At 50.7% G+C, this 27,457-nt stretch overlaps 1 protein-coding gene and 1 long non-coding RNA gene across 2 annotated transcripts in view; one reads left to right on the forward strand and one right to left on the reverse strand.

Moving 5' to 3' along the window:
- Positions 1–266: 266 nt before the first annotated feature.
- LOC140261090 (uncharacterized) lies at positions 267–935 on the reverse strand. The gene is made up of 3 exons (XR_011905667.1): positions 827–935; positions 449–488; positions 267–358 (listed from the first exon to the last, which is right to left on the reverse strand). It is a non-coding gene; the product is annotated as an uncharacterized lncRNA (long non-coding RNA).
- Positions 936–25,318: 24,383 nt separating this feature from the next.
- The window catches only part of TTLL10 (tubulin tyrosine ligase like 10), a 29,624-nt gene continuing 27,485 nt past the window's right edge, over positions 25,319–27,457 (forward strand). Inside the window, 1 exon segment of the mRNA XM_072354600.1 lies at positions 25,319–25,421. Within this exon segment, the coding sequence (XP_072210701.1) occupies positions 25,319–25,421 (103 nt within the window).

Raw genomic sequence — 27,457 nt, forward strand, 5'->3', positions numbered from 1 at the left:
CAAGAGCACCTGTGATGCAACGCTAACGAGAGCAGCTGGTAGATGAGAATGCTGCGCTGCCGTGTGGCAAGACCACGATGGGATGGAGAGCTGGGCAACCTGAAAACAAATAACCACTAGGATAAGGACAAACCACATTAATAGCTATTAAAGGGGCTGAAATAGCCAACAGGATCTTGCAGGGCATGGAAATGGGTATTGAAAAAGAATTAGCCAGCAGGTCCGAGGAGGGGATCCTCCCCTTCACCTCCGCCCTGGTCTGGCCTCACCTGCGCTACTGCATTCCTTCTGTGACAAAAGCCTTGGCAGAGGGGTCAGGCTTCACGGTCTCCAGAGGACCCGTCCGACACCTACAATCCTGGGATAAAAACAAAACAAAAAATCTACACGCTCACACCACCACAACACAGCGCTCGCCTCTGCCCTCCCAATACTGAGGGAACCTCACAGCTTCAGGCCGATCTCTGCTGCAAACCACCTGCAAAAGACTGAAAATGAAAAGGCAAATCAAGCCAAATCAAGCACGTGCACCTCAGTCACTGCTTTCACCTTCACTTCCCTTGGTGTCGCTCTTTACCCCCAAGCACCTACAGAGCCGCAGGTGGGGGACCCGTGGTCCCATCCTGCTTCCCCTGCAACCAGAAGGGGCTGTGGGCACACCCAGGGTTGTGAACGGCACTGGGGGGGGCAGCCCTGTTGAAACACCCCAGAAAATTAAGACTGAGAGCCCAGCAGCAACACCACGCTGACCCCCCAAAAAAAAGCAGAGGGATTGTCCTGCTGCAAAAGCAAGGAGCGCCTGGCTCTGGGGAATTAAATAACTCACCTCTGCGCTCCCATTGCTGCCACGGCTGCCCTGTGCTGTGGGCTGACCCATGCTGGAACTCTTACCCTGCCAGAACTAACAAAACAAGAGAGAGAACAAACACAATTAAATGGATACCTCCAGCATTTCCTTTCCCGAAAGCAGCCCAGTGCAATGCTTCTACCCCCAGGCCCCACCAACACCAGGATGAGGGACACGGTTCCCTCTTGCTCACCTCCATTGCTGCGATGCCTGAAAACTGCCCTCAAATAGCCCCAAAAAGGGCACGGTGAGAGCTGCTCTGCACAGGCTCTAAAAGCAGCAGAATCAACCCAGCAGCAGTGCTGGATCCGAAGCAAGCAGGGGAAGAGCGTGGCAGCAAAAACTTCCCAGCAACAGCAACCCCACGCCACCTGCAAAAAGAAGAAAAACAAGGTCAAAGCCCAGCAGCGTGACCCCACGCAGACTCCAAAAGAGCAGAGGAGCCCGGCAGAAAGCAGAGCCCAAAAAAGCCCAGCACTTACCCCAAACAGAGAGAGAGCAGCGTGGCAGTCCTGCAGCGTGCTGGAGCAGCCACCGAATGAGCCCAACGAGCTCCCAGGAGCCCTCCCAGGCTCCCGGCAAGCTCCAGTGGGGGGTTTATAAGGCGTTAAGGGCAAGCCCTGCCCCAGGCTGCGGATGAGGTGCAGCTGTGCTGGGGGGGCCTGGCCCCGTTGCACCTGGGAGCCTCGTTAGGGCCGGCCTGGGGATGGCCTGGCTCCGATATGCCCCTCTATTACTGTATGCGTTCCTCTCTCTGTGAGCTGTCAGAAAGAGAGGGATCGTCAAAGCCCCTCTGCTGCTCTGCTCTTTGTAGATGTCAGAACAAAGCTATTAAATACATCCATCACTGCAAATTAAGTGTGATTCCTTCAAATGAGTTTACAAACAATGCTCAAACTCTCCTCTCTGAAAGCAGCAAACGGGAGCTAATTAGATTCTCTGCTAACCGGCACCTCCGGTCCCGTACCTTCGCCTGGTGGAACCCAGCTTGGACGGGGAGCGGGAGGGCTCCGTGACGGTGCTCCCCTTCCCCCCGGCACAAAGTGGCTGGACCGATCTTCTGCACGGTCCTAGCATCCCCTAGAGGTTGCACGTGTATTCACATTAACACATTTTGCCGTAAGACGCCACAGATTTGGGGCCTGATCCTAATACCAAAAACTTGAGCGAAGAGGAAAAGACAGCACTGACGTAGAGGATCCCCAAAGTCGGCTTAAACAACACGCTAAGGATTTGCAACAATGAGGTGCTTAGGGTGCCTCAATTATGCCGTACACGGCACAATTAACTGCCTGCAATTAGGATGAGTGCCTTAATTACTGTGTTTACGTTCCAAAACATCCCCGCTCTGATCGTGCGAAGCCTCGCTCCGCTCCCGAAGCCGGGCGGAAACGTTTCGCCCTTCCCTGTTGTTTCCCCACCGTATGCTCATTTAAAGAGCCGAGATGGAGTTTCTGCAAATGATGAGCTCAAATAACATAAAGGAGCAAAGGGAGCCATTCTGACGCCTATTTTGGTCTGTTTATTTCATTTTATGCCTAATAGATGGGGATGTTTGCTAATCGCTTCGCATACCTTCATAATGATTCCTCCTATTTGCAAGCAGACATCAAATGGACTTTAAAGCCTCAAAAGGGATGCTTTCTTTGGCTCTGCCTCCTTTTCCCAGGCACGTGCATTGCTTCTCCCAAAGCCGCTTTCTGTATCAGTACTGAACTCCGTATTTGCAGCTGTGGCATTTCTCTATACCCCATCTCTCTGCAGAAGTTGCCCGTAAGAACCCCCTACAGGTGCCTCCGTTCTCCAGGTGCCGGGTTGCCCCGAGGACCTCGCCGCCAGGTGTCAGCAAACGTTCGCCACGCTCCAGCTGTGGGGTTTTGTTCCGGATCCGCCGGCTGTTCCTCTTTCTCCTTAATGGAGTGCCCTCCTACAGACCCAACACTTGGGATGGCTTTGGCCATACGACCGCCTTGCCCTGAAAAGGTTCGCCTATGCATTGCTTCTTGGAAGAAGGACTGCCCCTTTAAATGATAGCAATAACAGAAAGCAGCTCTTCCTCCTCCATTCTCCTTGAAAGTGGGGGCTTTGTTGACCCCAGACCGGTGGGATGGGGAAAGCTGGTCGTAAGAGCTCCGCTGACAGCTGTGCTTGTTTGATCCTCGGTGGATAAATAGAGAGACACGGGAGGCCAATGGGGTAGACGGGCGGCCGTGGCACGGGGGGGGGGGGGTTGGGAACGAGAAAGGGGAGCTGCGGGTGTAAAACGCATCTCACGCTCGGGGCATTGGGTGCCACATTGCCGCCATCCCTACGTATGGGCAGGTGCCTTCCTCGAAGACTCCTGGCCTTGGTGCTTAACGTTTCCGGCTGGGGAATTCCCCGTGTGCTCGGGTCACCGGCACCCTGTGCCGTCATTTCTCTCCTGATGACCTCTGTGATGCCTGTCCATTGGCAGGCCGCTTTTAAATGAACACGCAATGAAAAGTGATCTGCTTCCCGATGCCTGCCGTGTCCGTCTCCGCCGCCCGGCTAGTGGGAGCTACGGCCGGGCAAATATTGACTTGATGCAGTTAAAGGGGATGGAGAAACTCAGGCCTTTTGTGCTCTAATTGGAGTAAACGTTCTGATTATGCGAGTTAATCTCTGTGGGAGAGATCGTTTATCTGTTTGCCTTATCTTAACACACGCTCAAAAATAGGAAGAGGACGATAAGGACAGCCTCGTCGAGGCAGGGGAAAGGGCAGGGGGCGGAAGTCAGAGGGCGCGGGGATAAAAGCGAAGCAGCTTAGGAGGGGACGTCCCGAACCTGAAGGACGTCACTCAGCCTTCTGTTGGTTCCGGAGGGGCTCGGAGGCCGAAAGCTTTGCACGCTGAGGACTGTGAGGCTGCGTGCCGCGAAACACTCTACTCACAGAGCTCGCCCGGCTACCGGCCCCACATGGTTTAGTACTACTTTGCGTGAGGCCTTCGCTATCAATATCGCCGGGTCCGCCTTCGAGCCCGGCTTTTCTGCCCCGCAAACCTCCCCCTGACAAACGAGCGCCGCTTCGGGGCTCTCCTAGAGGAGGAAAAACTCCTAACATCCTCCCATTACACTTTGAACCAGAAAAAACATACGGACGGGAGGAGCCCGGCGAGCTCTTCGTACACACGGGAGCTCTGGAATAAATCACACTCGTAACACAAGTGGGCTTCTCAAAGGTAGAAGTGATGGCGTCACCGCGGCCCTCGTTCTCCCGGCACGCCCCCTCCTGCGAGCTGTTCCTTTATACCGGTTGCTTCTTTGCTAATAAGCTTTGAAAAGCAAGTTCGTTACTGTGCTGGCTGCCAGACTACGCTTTAACGAGCCTTTCTCAATGCCTCCTATCTTATCTCCAGCCCGATAAGGACAAAACGTTCCAGTGACAATGCTATAAATCACATTTTATTGATGCATCTCAATATGGGATAGCTGCCACGGTTTGATGGTGTCTGTTTGCTTTAAAAGCGGCCGTGTTGTACAAACACGACCCTGGGAGGCTTGTCGGTGACGGAGGGGGGTCCGAGGAAAGGTTTCTCTCGAGGCGATAGGGAGGATTTGCACGCGTTTGGCGAGGAGGGCGTCGCTGGTGGGGAGCCTTTACCTGTGCGTGTGCCGAGAGAGTCTTTCAAGTCACGCATCAATAAAGACACGCACACACAAACCCTGTGTAAATGGTGTTGAATGCGTTCCTCGCTGCTCCCTTTCCAGACCTGCCCCGTCATCATCCACCTGTATGGTTCGGTGGGGTTTCCCTTCCTCTCAAATCTTGCTTTTTTGCTTTTGCTGCCGGTGAAGGCACCTGTGTGACAACCACACGCATGGTCGTTTGTATATCCTAGAGATGTATGTGACAGCTAGGTTCGGGACGCAGCCTTTTGCTACCTCTATGGCTTCAGGCAGCCTCTCCTGTTTCTCGAGGCGTCCCCCATTTCAGCCGGCCCCTTAGCAAGGGAACACAACGCAGACAACAACGTGGTTCGTTAAAATTACTAACCGTGGGTTAGATGGATCTGCGGTTCTTGCGAGGCTGCCTCTCGGCCCTTTCGTTCCCCGTGAAAAGCCCCCCGGCTTTGCAGTGCCCCCGTCCCCCTGAGCCCCCCACCCCGGGTAGCCGCGCGCCCGTCCCCGTCCCCCCGCCTCCCCCGCAAAATTAGGAGCCCTGCTTCCGTGCGATACATAGACAAAGCCTACTCAAGCGGGCAGAATGTGCCGCGCTCTGTTTTTCCTCCCGGACCCGAAGTTAAAAATTATTCAGCGCAGAATTCCTGGCCTGTGAACCAGAGGCTCCGCACTGTACCAGGCAAAGATTTTCACCGGCATTCCGCTTAGCCGAGGCGGAGATAACAGCTCTGAGAAGCGCTTGGAATAAATCCGCTCTTTTTAGATTCCTCCGGGGTGCTCCTCTTCCGCCCTGTTCTCCCCGAGCTTCGAAAGGTATTGGGTGAACTCGGGGCCGGTGTTTACCCTGACTTTTATTTTACTTAACGTGAATGAGGCCAAACGAACCCAGGAGTTGCTTTTGGGGTTGTTGTTTTTGTGTGTGTGTGTTTCATAGATGGGAACGGTAGGAGAGAGCGAGTAAGTGATTGACTTTATCTTTTCTTAAGGAAGGGCTTTCTCAAGGGATAGCGATAGCTGCGCTCGGCGATGTTCTGAGGGTGCTTGGCAAACGGTTGAGGAACAAAAGGCGCTGCGGTCATTTGAAATAAGGCTGAGCGGTAGCGGGGTGGCTCCCGTTGCTGCCCTTTGCGCGTTAAAAGCTGTGGCTGCAGGTGACTTCCCACCTTCCCGAGTGCTAAGACAGCGGTACTGTCGCTCGAGAAGCAGGAGATAAATTGCCAGAGGAAAAAAAGGACAAGCATTTATTTTCTGCTTCTTTCAAAACATTAGGGTCTGCGGTCCAAGATCATCCTCTGGCAGCCAGAGGATGGACCTGCTGACGTGAACCCCCTACTGCTGCTTCCAGCTCTGCTGGCGGCCGAGTGGGGAGATCTCCGTCTCTGCGGGACGGATACGCTCTGACTCTCTCAGCAAAAGAAGGCTAATGTAAAGTCTGTGTGTTCTGTTGAGCGTGCGGTGAGAAAAAGGGGCTGTACGAAGGGGTGCTGTTCTGAGATGAGATGGAAAACTCACACGCAGGTTGAGCTGTGGGAGTACGTGCAGTCTGAAAGTGAAAAGGCTCTCCTCTTGTTTTATGGGATGCTTTCGTACGCGTGTGAGTGTCCGACAGCTGTAGGGGAGGGGAGTGATATACAGGAAGGAAATGAACTCCTAGTGAAGCCAGGCACGGTGCTGCACATTCAGATGATTGCTGCAGTGGGGCAATGGGGGGCAAACAACTTCAAATAGGGTCGTCGAAAAGAATATGGCCCCTCTGACACCGTGGCAAGCGTTTGGGGCGATGTGAACACAAAAAGGTTATATTAGGCCTATTTCGGACCCTTCCGGGTCACACGACTGTGACAGGTGTGCTGGGAGAAGAGGGAGGGCTGCGTTACGAAAGGTAACGCCGCGGAACTTGCCGTCAGCTTAACAGAACCCTAACAAAGCAACTGGAAACCAGGATGAAAGTGGAAAGAAAAGCATTAGAATTGGTACTGTTCAATTCCCTTATTTGGGACGTGTTGATGGCATCCGAGGTCTAAAGGTCTCGGGGTCAGAACACACGTTCTGCCAGGGAGTTTGGGAACCTTAAAAATTACAGTAATTCTTCTGTGGGGTGCTCGTGTTAAGAACAGGGATCGAGAGACTGTGTGTGACCTCGCTGTTACAAAGGTGTGGGCAGGGTATGTAAACAAGAATGGGAGTCACATTCGTGCAGGCTTTCAGGAACCGTCGGCTTAAACACTTCCTGGAGCGAGAGCAGGGGACGCGGAGGATCCACGCGCCTCTCCCCACTAATGCTGTTTTAGTGCCATTAGAATTCCACAGGTTTCTGTTAATATGCTTACTCATCGGTGCTTATGACCTTCCTTGGTGGGTCAAAACTCCTGTCAGACTTACTCCCCCAGCATCTACCTCCTTCCGCTCTTCCCAGTCCTGATGCTCCATCGCCGCTCCCACCCGAGCCTCACGCTGACCTTCGGGCCCCGCTCGGCCCCAGGATCGGCCTTCTACCTTCACTGAGCATGGACGGTCCCTACGTGTGGGTGTGGGTCTGGGGTAAGAAATCCATTCTGCAGAGTCACAGCCAGTGGGTAGAGTCGGTAATTGTAGGACCGACGCTTCCAAACGGGTGACGTAGCAAAGTGAGGGGTTAATGTGCCGCGGGTCGACTTCGCTCCGGCTCGACCCAAACGGCCAGCGGATCCGGTTCCAAGGCTCCGCCGAGTTCCTGCGCAACCCCTGATTAAACAGGAAAAACCTGTGAATTGTTGGTTTGGAATCCCGGGCTGGGGACGGAGTGTATTTGAATAACACGCATGCTTCGGGATCGCATTTAAATTTCTCAAGCCTCGGAGGAAAGGGAAGAAACCTAGGCCTTTCTACGAGAAGGGGGAAAAAGATCCGATCTGCTTACACCCCGCATTCCTTACGTTCCTTTGATAGTCTGCTACTATAAAAGCCCTCGGTCCCACCTATGGCACAAGGTTAGTTTTGCTGTGGCCCCACTAAATCTTTCTGAAAAGGCAGAGGTGACCCGACGTAACCGGAGGTCCTGCTTCGTTCGGACACCACTGCAGCCGAGTTGTTTGTGATTACGTATAGACCTGAGCAGATCCTTTTTTTCCCCTTGTTTCAAACGGGCTCCTTTTCCTGGTAAGAACTTAAAAGTGCCCTGGTATGGGAATGCCCTTCTTGGAAAACGAAGCTCTTTCCCCCCCCCCGCTCCCTCCCCGCTGTTTGAACGTGATGACTCAAGCTTGGTGCAAATCCAAGGCAAATAGAAGGTGCGGGCGCCGGCGGTCGGTTAACTCCTGAGCTGCTGTGAATGGAGATCGCCCAGCAGACCCGAGCCGCTTGCCAGGGCGTGGGCTCCGTCCCTCTCTTCCCGATCCCTTCTGAGATTCTCTGGTCTGCATGCTTTCCAGCCACGATGCTAAAGGAGTAGGTGGGAGCTGGAGGTTATGTATCTTCTGCTGCGTTGGTTATCAAGCAGCGGTCACAGCAGCGGAGTTAACGGCACCTGGCTCGCCGAGGTTTACCTTCCCGTGTGTGTGCTCAGAACGGGGCCAGATGTTGGGTTATTTTTGTTCCTGCAGTGCCGTTGCGTCAAACCTTTGGAATCCGTCGGTGGCAACGTGCCGGTGGAAGTTGGGTCGGGACCCGCAAAGCCTGAGCAAAGTGGGGCAACTATTCTTCCGCGTCCGAGCCGTGACGGTCCTCCAAAGACCGAAGCGGAGCAGTAGGAAACTGTGTTGGCGTGGGGGGAAAGGGCAGAGGAACCTACGGCTGACCCACGTGCGGCCGGGGTCCACAGAACAGAAGTGAAGGGCTTTGGAGTGAAGCTGAAGGGGGAACGCGTGGCAAGGCTGGGTCTTGCTAGCAGGTGGTGAGGATGCTGAACACGGATGGGCTTCTTCCCTTTTGGACTCGATAGCGTTAGCGGCAGAGGGAGGCTTTCCTTTGGGTGCTGGGAGGAAAACAGAACAGAACCGAAACCCCTCTGTATGGCGGGGCCATAAATGCCAAGGGAAATGTCTGCAGGGGATGCGGTGCGGCCCCGGCGCTCTGCGGTATTTAACTCCTTGCTTTCAAAGTGCATTTGGCCCGTCATGAACTCGGGGGGCGAGGAGATTAACTTCTGCCTTCAACGGAAGGCCAAAAATGTCATGCGCTTCGCTTATCTTCCCCCGAACACATTTCTCTAGCTCTGCTTTGAGAAGTCGTTGAACAAAAATACATCGGCAGCTCTGATGATTAACGTTGAAAATAAGGGTACGTTTTGCATATCTACCCATTAATATCCTGTCAGGTGTCTCTGAAACAAAGACAAAATGAGGAAGAAAGGCCACCTGAATACCGACGGCTTCCGTCGGAGCTGATCTAGGCTCGGCGATAGGCATTTCATAACCAAAAAGTGATTTGAATGGTACGGCTCCGATCACGGCTTCCTCCCTCGATTTGCCACAGCTCTGATTTATATTTGCAAACGAAGGCACGAAGGCGGCAACATCTGTTTGAATATGAAAATATCTCTGGAAAACAGCCTGAATGCAATGGAACAAATCCTGAAAAGGGCTCCAAAGAAATGTAATCGGCCGTGGAAACAATTCGAATGCTCCCCGAGGGGACGCGGGTGGCAAATCGAGTTGTTACGGTCATCTGTGAAAGGAAGAGAGAAGAAGCAAATCGAGTGCCCTACAAAGCTCAGTATAAAGGCACGAGGAGAGCTTATATTCCTCAAGCGGGTTATAAGTACTTCCTTCCGATAGGAGTGCTTCAATGGGCTTCTTTAAGGATAACGTACGAAACCAATCTCAGCCCTTAAGTGTCGCCTAACTTCGTACGGCTTTTTGTTTCATAGTTTGCATCCCTCGGCTTCCATTTGTCATTTGTTTTGCTGCTTCTGTTTCCCCGGAGGTACCTCATCTCTAAGGAATGAAATGTTTTGAGCCGATGCCCGGAGGCCCCGCGTTAATTTGTTTTATGGCCCTTTTCTCCGAACTCTTCCCTCCCGTTTTCCGCAAGCTGAAATTCCTTTTTCATCTAGAGTAGCCATTTGAATCGGCGAGCTGAAAACATCGCCATCAATCACGATCGTGCTCCGGTCTAATTTTCAAGTGTCCGAGTGATTTAGAAACTGGATTTCCATTTGTAGAAGCGATCAAAGCCCCTCTGCCGGATTGGAACGCATTTCGGAGTTTATGTCCATTTATCTGAAGCAGAGTTTGGTTCCTAAGCGCGTGCCATAACGATGTTCTGCCTTGGGGCCGCCGTCCTCAAAGGCGTGTCGCTTTCCAGCCTCTGCTGAAATCACAGGTTCTATAAGGAAAAAAATCAGGTGTTCCGAGATATGTTTTGCAACATTATGCTCTAAACTCAGCCGCAGACCGATCCGGTATCTGCAAGAAAAAAAGGCACAAATATCAGTGCTAAATGAAATTTAGCATCTCCTTCTCCTCCTGTGGTCTCTTTCCTTTCTCCTTCCCCCCACCTTCCCTTATCTAGGCAGCTCTCGAAGTGCTTGGAGGAATACCATCCTCTAAGCCCTTATTTCAGGCACTGACTGGAGCGGGTTTCTCTTTAAAAGAATTCAAGGCCGCTGGAGAAGCAGCTGCTGCTCCAAATTCACGCTCATATAAATGCTGTGGATACAAACGACGTGGCCCCGTCCAACCTCGGACCGCCGTGTCCCTACCAGAAGAGTTGGATCAGCCATGCCACGTGGCATCTCGAACTCCCATCCTTCCTTTGCCTTTAACAAACTTTGTTTTCAACAAACTTTTTACTCTTCTGATTCCCCCAGAGACAAAGAAACAACAGCGCCTGTAGGCAGATGTCACCCGAGCGGACTTAGGGCCGCCATTGGGATCTTGCCACCCTGCATCCAAGCTGCTGACCCGGCTCCTTGGGCTACACTCATACTAAGATTCAATAACAGACCTATTAAAAAAGGACAGCACATTCAACTGCACCGAGCCCTCATCGGTCATGCCTTCAATGATTGATAGAATAAAGCATTCTCCCGCAGCTCTGCGCTGCTGATTAGCTCATCTGTCATCTGGAGCCTCCTTTTGTTTCTGTCGATAAGCTACAGGTTAGATAAAAGGAGAGGTTGAACCCAGCAAAAGTCTTCTGTCTGATATAAATAAGGCTTTCACCCTTCCGGCAGCAGAAAAATGTATGAGCAGAACAAGTTACGCTCCACGAGACCTTCATCTGTTTGCTCCTTTAAGTTCACGGGGATTCGGGTGAGGTTGCACAAGAGAAATTGTGTATTCCTTGGTGTTTCAATAGCCTTGCAGCCTGACTCTTGCTTTACAGATACAACATCATAATCCCAGCGTGTAGCACAGACAGCATCCAGAGAAGGATGCGGTCTCCTCGGTGACCCCGTTTACCGCCAGTGCTGCAGTGGGAATCCTGCGTGCTGCGGCGTCGAATCGTGTCTGGGTTGCTTTGCGGCACCTTGCCGTAAGCGGCAAAAGAAGCGTTGGATGGAAAGCCACGAGATGAGTGATGGCTCTGGGCAGGTTCGTTCGTCATCAGCGTTATTACTCATTTCATACGTTGCCACCAGCTAACGTGGTGAAAACTCGGCAAGCAAAACGTGCCTAACAGATGGTTGCTTCATTGATTGAAAGGTGCAATCAGCTTTTACAAAACAGCACCTCGTTGCAGGAAAACGATCAGAAAGCCGTGGAATCGGTGACGAAAAGGACAGGAGGGCCCTGACAGGTTGCCAAGCCTGTTCGCCTGTCCTAAGTAAAATGAACTTTCCCATATCTTACTGCCATGCTTTAAGATGTACAGTGATTAACTGTGAGAAAACTGGTGTTCCTGGGGCTAGTCAAACAGCACGTTGAACCTACGAAAGGTTAATATTGCACCAGTCATGTTTTCCATTCAATACTTGCTAATTAACAAATATCACAGCCGAGACATCTCAGATGAAGCACTCAAAAAGCAGTAAAGAGATACCTGGAAACTAGAAGTATCACTGGAAGAACATTTCCTGTAGAGCTTTTTCTTCCCTTACATATATACATACAAACAAAATAAAAAACAATGGCAAATTTGGGCCACGACCCCTGGTTATGGCAGAGTTCTGCTCTCTTCACTGTGCTGATATCTTCCTATCAGTTCCAAAGACACACGTTCGTGTTTAGCCTGCAAACCCAGGGCCTGCAGTATTAAGGCTGAGCACCCCGTGCTCGTGATGCTCCACCTGCTTCACCACTGCTTCGTGCTGGAGCGGGTAGGAACCGGCCTTGTTTAGAAAAGCTCACACTAAGAGTACTTCGGTTAGGAACCATCAAACAGCTTGAAGAGAACTGCCCAAATCTGATTTCGTGAAACTGGGTGGCAAGAAGGTGGTTTTTCTGTCACTCTTCCTTCTTTTCCTTATTGCATTTGCTTTCGCTGTAACTATCCTTTCCTCCCCCCTGGCCAGCCTTCAACAAGAAGACTGACGGGAGGAGTAAGAGCTCAAAGCACTCTGCTGCCAAGTTCCTCTCCGTGCGGCTGTTGGTGGGTGACTCACGGGAGCTTTCCAGCCGCCGCCACCCCTTCCTGCCCGCTCCGGGCTCGGGGTGACTCAGGTGTGCTGGGAACTGCTCTCCCTGCCCCTTCTGTGGGGGCAACGTGGAGGGTGCCGGCAGGGAAAGGGACGTGTTGGAACTAGCTGCTTTGCCGGCAGCGAGGCTCCTTTTACATAGAGATTGCTTTGTTTGGAGCTGGAAGGTAAAGCAGGAAATTCAGAGTCTCTCGATCACCCCGAACAGCACCGCACGTTCCCAGTAGGGTCCAGTGAAAATCTCTCCTTGTCCCGCTGGGTATTAGCAAGCCAACTGCAAGGAAAGGGAAGTTTCTCTTCCCTTTGCACTTCCCCTGGATTCACGCCACGCAGCCGCAGCTGAGCGCTGCCTGCCTGGATACGCAGAGGGCGACGCACCCCGACCGGCACGGGTCTGTCTGTGCTGCCAGCAGTGGGGTGTTGGGACTGAAGGGCGGCGGCACGCGACCTTCTGGCCAAAGGAACCTTGTCCCGCAGGAAAAAATAGCAGCTTTCAGACAAGCCTTTTGCACGCCTGTTCCGGCATGCCGGCATCACTTGTGGTTATGCTCTGCCTTCCTCTTCCCTAGATCTTTAATTTTAGCCATTTTTCACATGGCGGTGCTGATGACTTAAGAAACATTTCCTTTAACTCGTCGGCAAAAGCTGCTGTGAGGTGCGCTTGCGTCGGGCAGGCTGTGGACGTAATGGTCTCCCCATCTGCTTGCTTCAAAAGAAAGGGGAAAAAAAGGTTCAACCCCGCCTGACAGCTGATGTGAGGCTCAGCCCTTCTCCCCTCCTCAGTAATCACATTATTCACTGGGATGGAAAACCAGAGCCGGTGTTAATTTCCTCCATTCCCACACCTTGCAACGCAGCCCGAGCTCCTGCCGCCTCTCGCCCTTTGGGGACCAATTACTGCAGGTGAAACCGAACGCAGGAGCAGTGTTGCTAGGGGTGGGAGATGGGGACTGGGACTTAACGCGACTTCGGGAGCCCGGCGAGAAATCTGGATGGGCAACTGTAAGCCTCATAGAAAGGAAAGCAGGAGGTGATTTGGAAATGGAATGTATGGCACCTGCCGGGATCGTCCCCAGGGTCTGTGATAGGCGGCTTTGAGGAGAGATGCTGCCTCCGGGGGAGCGGTGCGGCACTGGGGGGCTTCCAAGGTTTATTCCTGTGGACTTTGCAGTATTCTTTCCCATCCATACGGTGGTACTGTCAGAATCCAACCTGTTACTGGAGGTGGATGGAGGGCGAGCCTGAAGAAATGCCTGAAAAATTCAAACTAGGTACATTTAGGCTTCTGTGGATAGGCCTAAGGAGCGATGGAGTGGCCTGTGCTCTCCTCTCGTGCCTCTGACCCTTCCATTCCCTCCGACTTAGAGGGAGAAATGAGCCACAAACAGCTTTACAAACCTCAGTACAAGCAAAATCAGCTACCGTGGAGGCGATGCGGGATGGCACCGCGCTTTCCCTGCTCCTTTATTTCCCTGTTTTCCTCTCTCAGCTCAGAACACGTGGGCGCAGCTCCCGCTGCCTGCAAACATCTTGGATCTCGCTCGAGAAACAGCCCCTTCCCAGCTTTGTTCCTGTAATTACAGCATGACGCAGGATAGACGGGGGAGAGAAGGGCCGTAATTAGGATCCGTTCAAAGAAGCATTTCCTGCGCTGAGTGCAGATCTCCTGCCAATGCTGCTGCTGATGCCTCCCGACTGCTCGTCCTGCGTGCGGTGCCAGCTGTCACCGAGGCACGTTTTGCCTCCTTTTGGCTTTGTGCAAAACTTGTATTTTCTCTCATTCCCTCTCCCCATCCCTTTCCCTGATGGCGCCGTCAAGCGAAGCTCGCCGTACAACGGCACCGCTCTGTGCTGCTCTGGCATCTTTCATATCAAGGTTCAATGCTCGTATTCACACATTCCCTGTGAACTATCTGCATGTTAATTACTCTTCATTTTGTGGCTGGGCGTGCTCGTGTTTCTTAGGTTATTTTGACACATTCAGTCTAAAGCCGCGCCATTGGAGATTGCTGGATGCATTTCTCTCAGTGAAGGGATTTTCCACATTGGCAGACAAAGGACCGCTATCATTTCTGCAGCAAGGCTGTGGCTTCCAGTGCAGTGTAGGACCACACCTACGATGGAGATATGAGGACAATTCGTTTCCCAGATCGCTACGTTGAGGGTTCCTGGAATGACAAATCTCTGTTACAAGAAACATAGGCCAGGTTTTCCTTCAGTGTAGCGCCTTTGGGACAGGCTGACATCTGAGATTCATACAGCCAATACACTATTTCCTTTATAATAATAAACTGCTCCTATGGGAAAGATCAGCATCGGCCTCCTGCTGGAGAGCTGAGAAGTGTAACTTTGCTCAGCACATCTCTAATACTGAACGTGCAATTTGTAAAAGGTTACGGTTTCCTAACATCCAATGGGTTGGAGAAGCTATTTTGTGTTTTTATTGTTTTTTGCTATTTGGCAATCAAATGTGCACAGTCAGTGAAGCACCGCTTGGTTTTCTCATTTGAATGATCCATGCAAAGTTGATCTCTGCTTTACAAGTGGCTTTCTGCTCGCTCAGGGCTGGCCGTGTTGGTTCCGGGAGCTCCTGCAGAACTGCAGTGCTGCAGTGCGTGCTATCCGCCTACCTCCGGTATTGCCCACCAAACCGTGCCCCTCGTATTATGTCCACCCTTCCCTCAGACACCTCCATGGCAATGATTCCCCACCTCCCTGGGCAGCTCCTGCCAATGCATTACTATTCTCTCAGAGAAGAAATTCTTCCTAACGTCCCACCTGATGACACACTCCCTGTTTAAAGACTGTATAACATAGACCTCAAAGGCACCCTATCAGGTAACATGCCTGTCCCGCTGTATACCTGCCTGGCTAAAGCTGCTCCGTGTCAACAGACAAGTCTCTGTCAAAGATAAATGATCAAGATAATTGATCATCCTCCCCTGTCACACAAGCAAAGGGATTTGGCAACCGGGCCCTTGGACTGAGACACAGCTGGTCCCTGGGCACGGAGCGGTGGCTGCACGCTGTGATGCTGAGCCGGGCAGTGCCGGAGCAGTGGGATGCTCTGAGCCAAACGGGTTCGCGTCGCTCGGCGAGATGACCTGCGACTGACCCCTCCAGACATCGTCTCTGCTCTGCATGCTCGCAGACTAATGTTGTTTAGAGATTGGCCGAGCTCATGAGCTCATCTCATTTTTACAGATGCTCTTTGACTGCTGCGTGTGGCACTATAGCGAATTGGCTTCGAAATACCCCTCACGTCCCGCTTCCATCATGAAGACTCCAGTCCCGAGGCTGAGTTCTCTGCACTGCTCTGAGGGTTCTCTTGCTGGCGGCGGCTGCTCCGTGGCTGCTTGCCCACCCAGATGACTCCGTGGACGTGGATCTGTACTGACCTCTGCCTCAGCAAGCAGGTGAGTGCTGCAGCTTCTGCAGATGAGAAGGATAAGGTCTACTCTACTCTCGTGGCTCTAGAAATCCCCACGTGGCTCAGGAGGCCCGGATCGGGCCACTCACTATTCCAGCAGAGCCCTCCTGCCCTCGCCACGCAAACCACAGCTCAGCATGACAGCACCTTTCTTCACCCCAGACTGGTAATCAAACAATCCATGTGCATATCCAGCCCAACCCAGAGAAATAATTTGCACAAAACAAAGCAGCAGAGTTGCCTGCCCGCTAAGGCACGGCAGGCTGTTTGGATTTCTCCACTTTTAAAGCGTTTCTTAGCAGCTAGGGCTGAATGCAGCTGATTTTTTTTGATCGAAACAGGAGGTAGGTCAGGGTGTTAGGTCTGTTTTTGCCACGTAGTGGTCTGTTGTTTTAAACAGCGGCCTGTTGCATCAGACCTGAGTGAAAAAAAAAACACACAAGGAAACAAGAGGTTTAAAGCTGCTCAGGAAGGCGGTGTGTTTGTTCAGCATTGCACAGATTTCTGTGCCAGAGGAGATGGTTGCACGCATCAAGCCAGAAATTAGATGAGGTTTTGTTTCTTTTGCTGCATCGTTTTATCATCGTTACAAATAGCAGGGTCAGAGCTTTGCAACTGCTTAGTTGCGTTATTGTTGCGAGGGACAGGAGGGAGGTGTGTTTCTGTCAGGTAATGCTGCTGGTTTCTGCACCTGGTGCTGCAGAGTCGGGAGCGGGTATCCCGGCAGCGCTGGAAAACAGCAGCAGCTCTGCGGGCACATCTAAGTGTGATGCAGGCATCGCCTTCTGCTGTGGCTTGGCATGTCAAAGCAGCACAGCCAGAATCCTGGCGACATAAACCAGCAGCTTAGAGATAATCCTCAAGGACCCCGTCTTTAACAAGGGTCCATTTTTCCTCTCAGTTGGTTTCTGCAGGTAGGAAGTGCAGGGAATGGCTTATCGATGACAGTCATCTGTGCTGTGGGTGTGAATCAAGGTTCAACTGTGCCCAGGACGTTTGCTTAACCGCAGCTATTTGAACAGGGAAAAGAGCAGGCAACTCCTCCGAACCCAGCTTGGCAGACTCGTTGAGGACCCATCTCAGTGCAGCTGCCAGGACCCTTCCTGCACGTTCAGAGCTGCTCTGAAGAGAGGAGAGAGCTTCTGTGTGTGGTCCGAAGAAACCTCAGCGAGGAAGGTGCAAAAAGGCTTTGAACTTCATGGGAAAGATCTGGAAAAATGCTACGAAGGATTGAGCAATGCCACGGCCACAGACCAAACTGCACAGTGCAGGGAAGGAAGTGACCGGCCTAAGTTGTACCCAAGTTGGCCATCCCTAGACGTGCTTTCCTAAAGGCAATGACCAAACTCCTGCAGTGCTTGGCTTGAGCAGGTTTGAGTGTAATATCGTAGCCAACAATGTTCTAAGTAAGATTTCAGGAGGGTAGGTTTTTTTTCCTGCTGATCCCAACAACATACAGCTTTTTAGGGTCTTCTTGGTACATTTTGGGTCTTGCAGTCGGCTCTGCATTGCAAGATTCTGCTCCCTCTGCTCTTGCTGCAATCTGCACCTTGCGTGCGCCTGGGAGTGAAAATTATGCCCATTGTTCTACATTTGTGGGCACTCGCGCTGCAGTTCACTGACTTGATCTGCAGCAAACCTGTTTTTAACTGCAGATCTCAAGTGGAAGATTGTTCAGAAGGAAAGGTGTGTCTCCCTGATTAGCTGAGTTGAAGTCACCTGACCCTGAACAAATAGTTCCTGACCTGAATTTTATGTCGACTTTATTTACTTAATATAGAAACGTTAAAATTGGGCTGCAGTGAACTGCGTGTCTTTAACCATTTCTCTTCTTTGAATTGCTTGTAGACTGGCAGAGGATCGAGCAACATGGCGCCCTGCTGGGGATGTGGCGAGGTTGCTGCCGCATCAGTTTTCCTCCACGGATTCATCAGCTCGCCAGGTGGAGGGTTTCAAGAAAGCAGGTACACGCAAAGCTGTTGCAACACGTAATGGAAGCCCAATGGGAGGGAGACGCTTACTCACGGAGCCGTACCGCGGACTGATGATTCAGAAGCCTGCGTGCCACCAGCTCTGCACAGCCAGCTTGCTTGGGAGGCAGCGTGTGAGCAGGAGGAAGGTGCTGACTCTCCTGGTAGCGCTCACCCCTGGCACGAGGCGGTGGTGAAGTCAGGGCTCTATTTGCACTGTCACGCGATGCAATTAGGGAAGATCTGCGCCTTCTGTGACTGCTGTCTCGACCAGTGAGTGTATAATGGAATGGAAACCGTCTCCGTGTGGGCAGAGATGTTGACGGTGCCACTTGGTTGCCCAATAGGTTCCTGATTACACATTAAGCTGGTGCAAAGGGAAAAGGAATACTGTTTGCTCTAACGAAAAGATACAGTTTGTGGGTGAGGAGAAGGAAACCAGATCAATGTTCAGAGTTTCTTTGCTGGACTGTGACAGCCGGATGAGCTTGGCTGCTGCTGCTGCTGCTAATTCTTGATAGGCGTGTATAGACAAATAGCGTGTGAGCCATTCTTCCTCCTCGTGTGATCTTAGCTGTGTTTTCTCTCAGCCTCCCTTTACCTGTAATACAGGCGATAGTCTTTGAGGAAGTCAATCCGTCATCCTAACAGTAGTTGCATGGGGTTTGCAGCCGTTACCTGCATTTAGGCCGTGGCACTGGGGCATGCCCACGTGCCCTCTGCTCACCCAGCCTTGCCAGACTTGGCCTGTCCACTTGAGCAGTTCACAGTCTCACTTGCTTCTAGAAATCCATATCTGAAGTGCAAAGGTCCGAGCGAGGAGGGAGAGCTATGAGGGAGACAGTGCAAAATGGAAGTGCGAGCAGAAGGGAGAACGTTTGTCAGGGCTGCTTGCGGAGACATCGCCGTGGCCACCAGCGCCGGGCTCCGTTTACCTGCCCAGTTGCAGGGCCTGCCTGAATGTACTGGAGATTAGCAGGGCAGGAAAACACCTGCTTCCACTTAACCGATCCGAGAGGAAACAAAAGGCAAGAAAAGCTATGGCCTGAACAACGCGGGACTGGATGAAAGGTAATATGCAGCTTCAGATTGGCAGTTGGCAGCCATAACCCTCAATTTAAAGCAGCTGAGAGTCCTAGCTCTTTAGATCTGAAATCTTGCTGCCATGAAGATGAAAGACTTTGTTTTCCCTCCTTTTTCTTTTTTTCTTCCCCTCCTCCCTTTTTTTCTTCTTCTTTTCATTCAACTGTGGCCAAATGATGAATAGGCAGATGGGAGTCCGGGCAAACCCAGGTGCCAGGCTGCTGTGCTGGATAATAGGCGGCAAGGAGGGGCAGGTAACTGCCAGAAGGAAGGACAGAAACGTTCAGATCCTCATACGTGAGCTTAGGGATCCCCTTCCTCTTTCCCCTGGGGGAAGATGAAATCGGTTGGATGACCGCAGAAAAGGCTTCACAGTAGGCACAGGGCTGACGCTCTGGTGATAGAAAAGGCATGGGTTACTGCTCGGCACTCTGCAAGCAAGGCTTTGAGGAAGGCCTTTAAAGTTTCATTCTCAAAAATTCATGTGTTGAACTGACTGTTTAAGAAGGTGAGCAAACCCGGGCTCAGCATCGCTTGAAGTACGCTGTCAGCAGGCTCCTGGTTTTCCTCTGTTTGCTTTGACTGGAGCCAGAAAGCTTCTTCTGGCTGTTAACAAACTGGTTACACCGGGGATACCCACCACAACGCCGCAGACCGGGCCCCTTGAAGTGATTAAAGGAAGAGCCCATGGGGTTCTCTTTGGTGCCAGGGTAAGGTTTTTATGCTTGCGTACAGGGTAGGGCAGGGAGGATGCTTTACCTTTCCCTCCTTCACCGGCTTGTGCCCCGCGGAAGCGTAATTTAAGCCCGGCAGATCGGACGGTTGGCCCTAAGTTGGCGTGTTTACAAAGAGGGGGCAAACAGAAGGTAAGGGTTGCGAGATTATAAAACTTTCTTTCCGCGTTCAAATAAACTCGCGTTAGCCCGACTCGCCTGCCCACCTCTTGTGTCATCTCTGGGGCAGTAAAGAAGCAGTGAAACCTGTGACCTTACACACCACCACTGGCAAAACGTGTTTTTGCTGCAGCGTTCGGCTGCGTGCAAGCTGTCCCTCCAGGTTATTGTACCGCTGCAAAAAGCAATGTGCTTCTCCCCTCCTCCTCTGCTTGCTTAACTTGTTAAGACATGGAAGGTTCCTCCTGCTATGACTCCTATTCCTGACCTGACAGGTGGTGCCTTGAGCTGAACTTTGCTCTCGCAAACACGGCTGAGTTTCACGTATCAGCCTCCCGTGGAGCAGACTCGCCCATCTGCCCAGCATTTAGTAATTCCAGCAAGGTGTGCTGCCACAACCATCCCCAGTGCCGGGCCGAGCGCGGCCGCTCACTGCACAAGCGAACGAGGCGCATGGATTCCGTGTGCTTAATCTCCTGCCTCTAACTCTATAGATTGTGCAACGAGCTGCTGCCGAGCGCAGGTATGGAGATGAAAGAGGTGGAGGCGATGCAGGAAGTGATACTGCTGTCTACAGCCCTCACATGAAAAGAGTGAACACCTGTATGGATCTGCCCCGGGGTGACCTCTTCCTGCAGAGCTGCGCTAGGAACAAAGAGCTGTAATATTGGATCAGAAGTCCAGTGAGCTTGGCTGCCTGTTTTCCACTAGTACATAATAGGGACTTATCGAGAAGAAAGAGGAATGTGCCGCTAAGAAGAATGGCTGTGAGATGGTTTGTTGACAGGAGATGTTTCTTCCCAGAGCAAGCACTGCTCCATTTGAACCTTGTGGTGAAGAGCCTTTGCATCTTTTCATTATCTGGTCCAAAGCCATTCTATGCAGCAGTGGTTTGCCTTTTCATATGAGCGTCCGCTTCCTACCAAACTCTTGGTGTCAGTGACATCCTGTGGCGTAGGGCTGCATGGATGCGTATCTGAGTTTGGGGTGATTTCTGGAGCGGGGTTCCTGTCTGCTTTAGCTAACCTGCATTTATCCCAGGAGGAATTATTATTGTGAGTATTTAGCGTGCTTGCTGCCCTGTTCTCGTGGCCCAGATGCAGCCCATTTGTTCCAATAACCACAGAAACAAACGTTTCATCAGCAGGTGTAACGAGCTGCACATTAATCTTTTTTAAAGATGAAAAATACGTGATAAGGTCTTATCCTCTGTACTTCACGGAGATTCATAAAGTGCGGAGCCAACACCTTCAGCAGAAATACACCATTACGGCGTGCCAGGAATTAAATCTCATGTCTTAGGTAGCCTATATTTCTGGCAAGGGTTTGTCCAGCCTGGTGCTGTCACCTTGTCACCTCTTGCGTTGCAACTTGACTTTCTGAGGCCATAAAGCCGTGGTGAAACCTCATTTCAGCATACATGGCAAACCATTTGTTTACTATTGCTGCATCGGAAAAGAATAGGAGAGGCTCAGCTGGCCGGATCATTAAAAGGCACCAGTGGGTATTGAATGGCTTAGCCCTCTGCTTCATGTTCTTATGCTGTAAATCATTCATTGGGAACTTGGGTACGTCTGAATCCAGCCGGTACGTAACTATTTCTGATACAGATGGACTGTTTGGAGTTAAACAACTTTTGAAGAATAGAAATGAAAACTGTTTTCAGTTCCGCAGGCTTATATGGCAGTGTAATCCTCCGGCTGTAAATAGCTGTACTGATGGATATAAGAAGGTATGAAAAATCAAGGCACTGGGCTGGAACCTAATCGCGCGGATGTTCTGGCTCTACCTCAGATATTTTCTGTGTGATGTTAAGCGAGTCACTTCAGCTCTGTTAATCTCTCTGGTTCAGTTCCTCCCATACAGAACAGGATGCTTATTCTTCACAGCCATCTTCAAGCCAACATCGTGACTTCTGTAAGGTACGCAGGCACGGTGCCGATGGGCTGAATAATATCCCAGACTCTAAGCTGAGACGCATCCCAAAGACTGATCAGAGGTTCGTTGCATTAACACACATGAGATTGTCAAGGGGGATCTTCAGCGATGTCAAGGAACAAAATCAGCATCGCTCTCATTACAGTGCCAGATGAAAGTCTCCCCAGCGTGCGGCTTCTAGTGTGCAAAAGATGAGAGAATAACCAGCCTGAAGCAAGGTACAACAGACACACTCGGGTAGGACTGAGATGATAGAGAAAGGTTTAGGATTACCATCAAACAAGTATGTCATATGTAAATATTCCCTGTTTGCAAACAAATGGCTCTTGTGTACAAACCAAGGCCGGGGTGTAGATTATTCCTGATAAAAAGGTTTTTTGCTGTTGTTGTTGTGATAACAGAGAGGCTCATTTGCAGGCATTTCTGCAGAAAGATAAGGTTGACTTTTTCCATCGCAAAACTCAGTCTTCTGCATTGCCCCTGAAAGCCAGGTAGAAAGTAATAAATGAACAGAGGACAGAAAAATGCAACTGTGGGGAAGTGAGGTTTGGAAGGCAGAGCTGCCAAGCATCCCATTCTCTTGGGTTGGAACCGAGTGGAGCTCACTGACCGTTACTCAAACCTTGTGTTGCCCTTGATAGGACCCTGAAAAACAAAAAGGAGCGGTTCCCAGGATGCTAAACAGATAGGATGGAGATGAAAGAGGCAGTACGGAGGGGGAAAGATGTGAATTTGGTTTGGTTGGCCTGGGGGAGGCGAGATCCAGGTTTGCAGCACACCTGCTTACAGAGCTCGGCCACGGCCCCGGGGGCTGCGTCCCACCTCCCAGTCACGGTGCATTTATCCCATTGGGGAACAGTGCTGAGGAGGCTGGTAGTTTCCTATAGATTATAGATGCTATCTATGCTAACTACGCCTGACAACCAATCGGATGCTGAAATGCTGTATTTGGAAAGCTATTTATTAACTTTGGCTTTTAAATTCTTCCGAGAACGCACAAAAGCAGGATCAGATACTGCAGGCATAAATTTCCCCTCCAGATGCTGTGGGCTCGACTTGTCCCAGGCGAAAACCTGTGTCTGGAAGCTACAGCTCTAGCAAGGGAGAGAAGAAAAGGAAAAAGGCAGCATGCTCAGAAGCACGGCCGAGGGCATAAGCAAACTGCAGAAACCCTTGCAGGAGAAATCAGTCTTCTGCAACTAAAGGTTTCCAAGGTTTCTCTTGAGTTAGCTGTGAGGATAAGTCATTTCTTAGGGGAATTCTTCTGCCGGTTGGGTTAATTAACATGATAATGTGTTGTTTCATTAGCTACATCTTTCATGGGAAATAGGAGCGCTTCCTTCATAACAAGGAGAAAACATTTCACTTGTTTTTCTTTCTTCATGACACTGCTGAGAATTTAAGGAAAACTTCCTTTGAAAGGGGCTAAAAATGCTACGTAGAAAGTGACTGTTTGACTTTGCTTTAATTTACATGCTGATACCAATCACGATTAGCACTGAGCACCAGTAAACCCTTTTTGCACATCCCTCAACACTTTCAAAACAAGGATATGTCGTGGAAGAGACTCCACTTGTCAGCATCCCAGTAGCACTCTGTGCAGGGAAGGGGAAACGGGGATTTTTGTCAACATTGAGAATGGAATTTCTATCTGACAGGTCTAGGAATGAATACCAGCAGTCTGAGCTAACCTGTGCTGAGATTGATGGATTTCCAGTCACGGTACCCCTGAAAGGGCATAGGAATCCAGGGATAGGTTGCATGGGGTCCTGGGCAGCCTGATCTGGTAGCTGTCATCCTCGGTTAGAGCTGCATGATCATTAAGGTCCCTACCGACCAAAGCCATTCTATGATTTTATGAGTCCAGCTGTAGGTCTCTGCTATTTCTATCCTGCATAGCAGGGCAGTGGAGTTCTGGTGGGATTCTTTGCTAGTTCCTGAAATTATTCCTTGTGTCAAGACCAGACGATGGTGGGATCCAAGCTGCTGCTTTCAAAGATAAAGAAAGAATCAGCTCTTGTGGATTCACCAGCAAAATCATGCAGAAAGTCCCTGCATCTCTTTGTGCCTTAAGCTGCCCCTGTGTGCATGCTACGCCCTTCACCCGGGGAAAGCGATCACCCACCGATGCGCTGCAGCCGCAGGTGAGGTCAGCCAGGTGGATTTCAGCTAAATAATCACATTTCTCATCCAACAGGTTGACCGACAACAACCTGAGCAGTATTTCTCAGCACCGAACCGACAGCTCCGCATCACGCCAACATTCGGGGCGCCTGGGAGGAGCTCGAGGTGGAGCAGGAGCACCAGATCGGAGCCCATGCTTGGTAAATAATCAATTCTTTGTTCAAGACAGCAGCAGGGAGGCTGAATGCCCCGGAGAGGCCGCCTCGGCACAGGGCTGAGGCCCGGCCAGCCGCTCCCCATGGAGGACACACCTGTTGGGGGCCAGCGGCCGCAGATTGGCTGGGCGCGAGGAATGCACCTGCGCAGGGAGGGGTGAAGGACTACATGTAAGACGAGCCTGTAGACACTCGCCGTCTCTTCTCAATTCCAGCTTAAACAAGCAGCAGAGCTCTGGGCTGCGAAGAAAGCCGCGCGTGGTTTCATCTTTTTTTGCTTTCCTATTTTTATTATTATTTCTTTTTAATTCGGTTAGGTTTCAGTAGGCTGATACCACTTTGAGTTGGAGGTTTTGGTTTTGTTTTTTTTTTTTTCAGGTTTAGTTCTTTTTTTTTCATATTATTTTATGATTATTTTTCTCCTCCCTTCGCTGCGAACGCCTCTCGCTTCGAGTTCGTCTTTTCCAGGACACGGGAAGATCAGAAGATGAAAGCCCTGCCGTGCACCCGCGATGCTCGCTGCGTCCCTTTGGTTGCCCTCTCAAAGGCTGGCGATCTCGGTTTGGGAAAAGGTGCTGTGCATTCAGCACTGAAGTTGCATGAATGGTGTGTGTGTTCACGGTACTGGTAAGCCACGGCGTACAGGTACTGTGGTAGCAATGATCTGAGTAGCACGCGGCACGACTTCTTCAGTGCTTTTCATACCTGTGTTTCTCCTCTCCACTTTTTCGCAGGGTTCTGTCCTCTTTTCTCTTCCTCCTTTTCTCCCCAGGTGGATTAAAGAGGGTTTTGTTGTCGGGATCAGGTTTTGTCTGCTCAGTTCTGGGGGAGGGGGAGCGGCGCATGAATCCAGCGTTCATTTTCCAACCAGCCAAACCAGTCAGGGCAGGCAGAGCAGAACCAAGAAACCAAATAGGAGGGAGCCATGGGGGAAAGCCAGTTTCACCCAGGTGTCCTGGAGAGCTTGGAAAAAAGACTCCATCTGAGAAGGCTTACGGCAGCTGAAAAGCGATGGTATAAAACTAGGGAGATCCATACGAGCAGAATCATTGCATTTCAACGAGGACCCAGCTTGGGCAGTGCTAATGGTGACCTTTGAAATGCAGCAGGCTACAAACTCCTTTTCCTTTCCTTTATGGTGACTGCCATTTTTTCCACTTTGATTCTAAATCAACTGCCATCTTAACGTATTTTATGGCAATTACAAAATGCCCGGCCCTCTCGTTTTAGCCACATGTTTGTGGGTCCTCGGCAGCCAGAATTAATTCCTCAGCTTCTGCGCTGCAACTGAAGGAAGGAGATTTGGAACCCTCCAGACCACCTCGCTGAGGTGGAAGAGAAGGGAAGGTCTCTCTCTGCCTCACCCATCAGTTTCCGCTCATGGCACCGAGGAGCCATTTTGGGTTCGTTTTGTTTATTCTTTCCTTACCCGAGGCTTTTTCGTGCACGACCAAACGAGCACCATCAGGGCTCCTCGCTCTTGCTGCAGAGGGCCTGGTGCCAGCCCAACCAGCTCCTGCTTGCACTGCCTGCTCGGACACCGGGGAGACAAAACAAAGCACTTGGCTGCCTGGTGAAGTGCAAGCCTGCTCGTGGGCTGCTCCCACAGATGGGAAGATGGAGGCACCCAAAAAGCTCCCTTTTGGCTCCTCGTTGGGCTGGCAGCTGGCGGGCGACGCTGTTGACGTGGTAAATTTGGATGAGGAGAGGGAGGTGTTTTGTAAGCAAGCCGGCTCCGTGTGCAGTGCAGCCACCCTGATCAGGAAGAGGCGCTGGGCTGGCTTTGCAGACACTTTGCAGTCAGCAGAAAATGTTTGCTCACGCGGTCCCTCCACCCCTCCAGTCAAACGGCCTTCGAGAAGGTTCTGTGAGGCACTGAGCTGGGCTAGACAGTGCCAGGGAATGGGGCTCATCCGAGCCAGGGAGCCGAGCCTGCCCTGATTGAACGCTGCCGGATTTGATTGGTTTCTAAAACACCCTTAATTTCTGAAAAATGTTGTCAAAATTGCAGGAAATGCTGCTAGATTACTTACCCCTCCGTTTCACTGAGGCTAATTCTTGACTTCTGTCTTTTATTCTTGCCTGTATCTTCTCCCTGTAATTGCAAATATTACCGAAATCATATTCCTTTCAAAGAAAAAGTTAGAGGGCTTTGCTTTGTTCCAGACTCCTCCGACAGGAGATTAGTTTGTGCTTGCTGGACTCTCAGGGAACAGCATTATGACTGAAAAAAACCATGCCATATTTATGCACAAATACCAAGCCAGATATGAGCTTTTTATCCATTTCCCTTTGACTTTTCACATTCGGTCCCAGTCTCAGTCCTTTTCATTGGTTTTGATCCCCTTTTTTAATATAGCTGGCATTGCAGCTGTGAGCGTCTGGCGCTCGGTGCCCACGCGGAGCTGGAGGTGGTATGTGCAAGACTTCTGCAAGCACCTCTTCAAGGGCTCTCAAAATTAATTAATCTAATCACTGAATTATTAGAACTCATTACTGAATGAGAATCTGAGCTCTTAAAAGGCACCGTTTGACAGACGGGCGACTAAATTGAAGCAACCAAAAGAAAAGCGCAGGGCTTCGGAAAATAATAGCTAAATTCTGGATTCTGTCTCCTCCCCCAATTCTGCCCTGCAAGCAACGAGCCTGGTGAAGGCACAGTAGGTTCACATAATAATTATATTACTTGCCATTACCATCGTGGCTCTATAAGTACATTTCAGGAATGCTAGCAGTCAGAACGTACAAATCTGGCACCTGAGAGATGGGGCTGGCCAGCAGCAAACTCTATCTGCTAGATACCGTGATACCATCCAGTATTGCCAATGGATCGGGGGCTCAGTGCTTCTCCTGCCCTTGTTAACACCAACTGCAATGCTGCTTCATGCATGAAATGAGCTTAGAGGGCTGTGGGTCCTGGAGCTGGCCTGACCTGCTGACACAGATTTACGAATGCAGGCTGCTGTATGAAAACAGAGCTAAGCTTCATTTCAGAATGAAAAGAAAAATCCTCCCCAGAACAATGCTTTTAATTTAATGGGTCCCAAAGTGAATGAAAGGGCACGTTAAAATAGACTTAAATGACCACATACCAGCTGATGGTAGCTTTTGGAAGTTGCTTCCATTAGGCAGCCATAACACTGAAAGAACTCTCCTCTTTTGCGTGGAGGTTTGCTCATGTAGGAAACAGGGTTTTCTTCCCGTCCTTAATCTGGAAGAAAACAAAACAAAACCAATGTAGAAAGGCTGAAGTGCTAATTTTCCACATCTCTAACAAAATAAAGAGCATCGTGGGATTTCAAATTGAAAAAAAAAAAAATAATAATATTAATGGCGAATTGGAGGTAAAATATGAGCGCAATCGGATGTTAATTCATTAGAATGTCCTTACCATATTTTGGGCAGGGGAAAGTGGCCTGAGGAAATCACCTTTTACAATCGGGACGTGTATTTCGCATTAATCAGCTTTTCTTTTAAGGGCTCTGAGTCTGATAAGTCGTCATGAGAGGCTTTACTTTTGTATTTTAATCTTTGGTGGTGGCAGAAGGAGTGGTGATCAATAAGCCAAGTGAACTCCTGAAACAACTCGGACCGCGCTGATGCGTTTAAGCTCCCAGCTAAGCCTGGCTGTCCTTTCCAGCTCCAGGTACAGCTTTTATCTGATGGAGCTCGAGATATAAAGGCTTAAGTTTCACATGCTTTGTTCTTTTCATCGTCCGTGCCTATTGATTAAGGCTCACCCTGCAGGTTAACCAA

Source organism: Excalfactoria chinensis, chromosome 20, assembly GCF_039878825.1.
Source record: "Excalfactoria chinensis isolate bCotChi1 chromosome 20, bCotChi1.hap2, whole genome shotgun sequence".
Lineage (NCBI taxonomy): Eukaryota > Metazoa > Chordata > Aves > Galliformes > Phasianidae > Excalfactoria > Excalfactoria chinensis.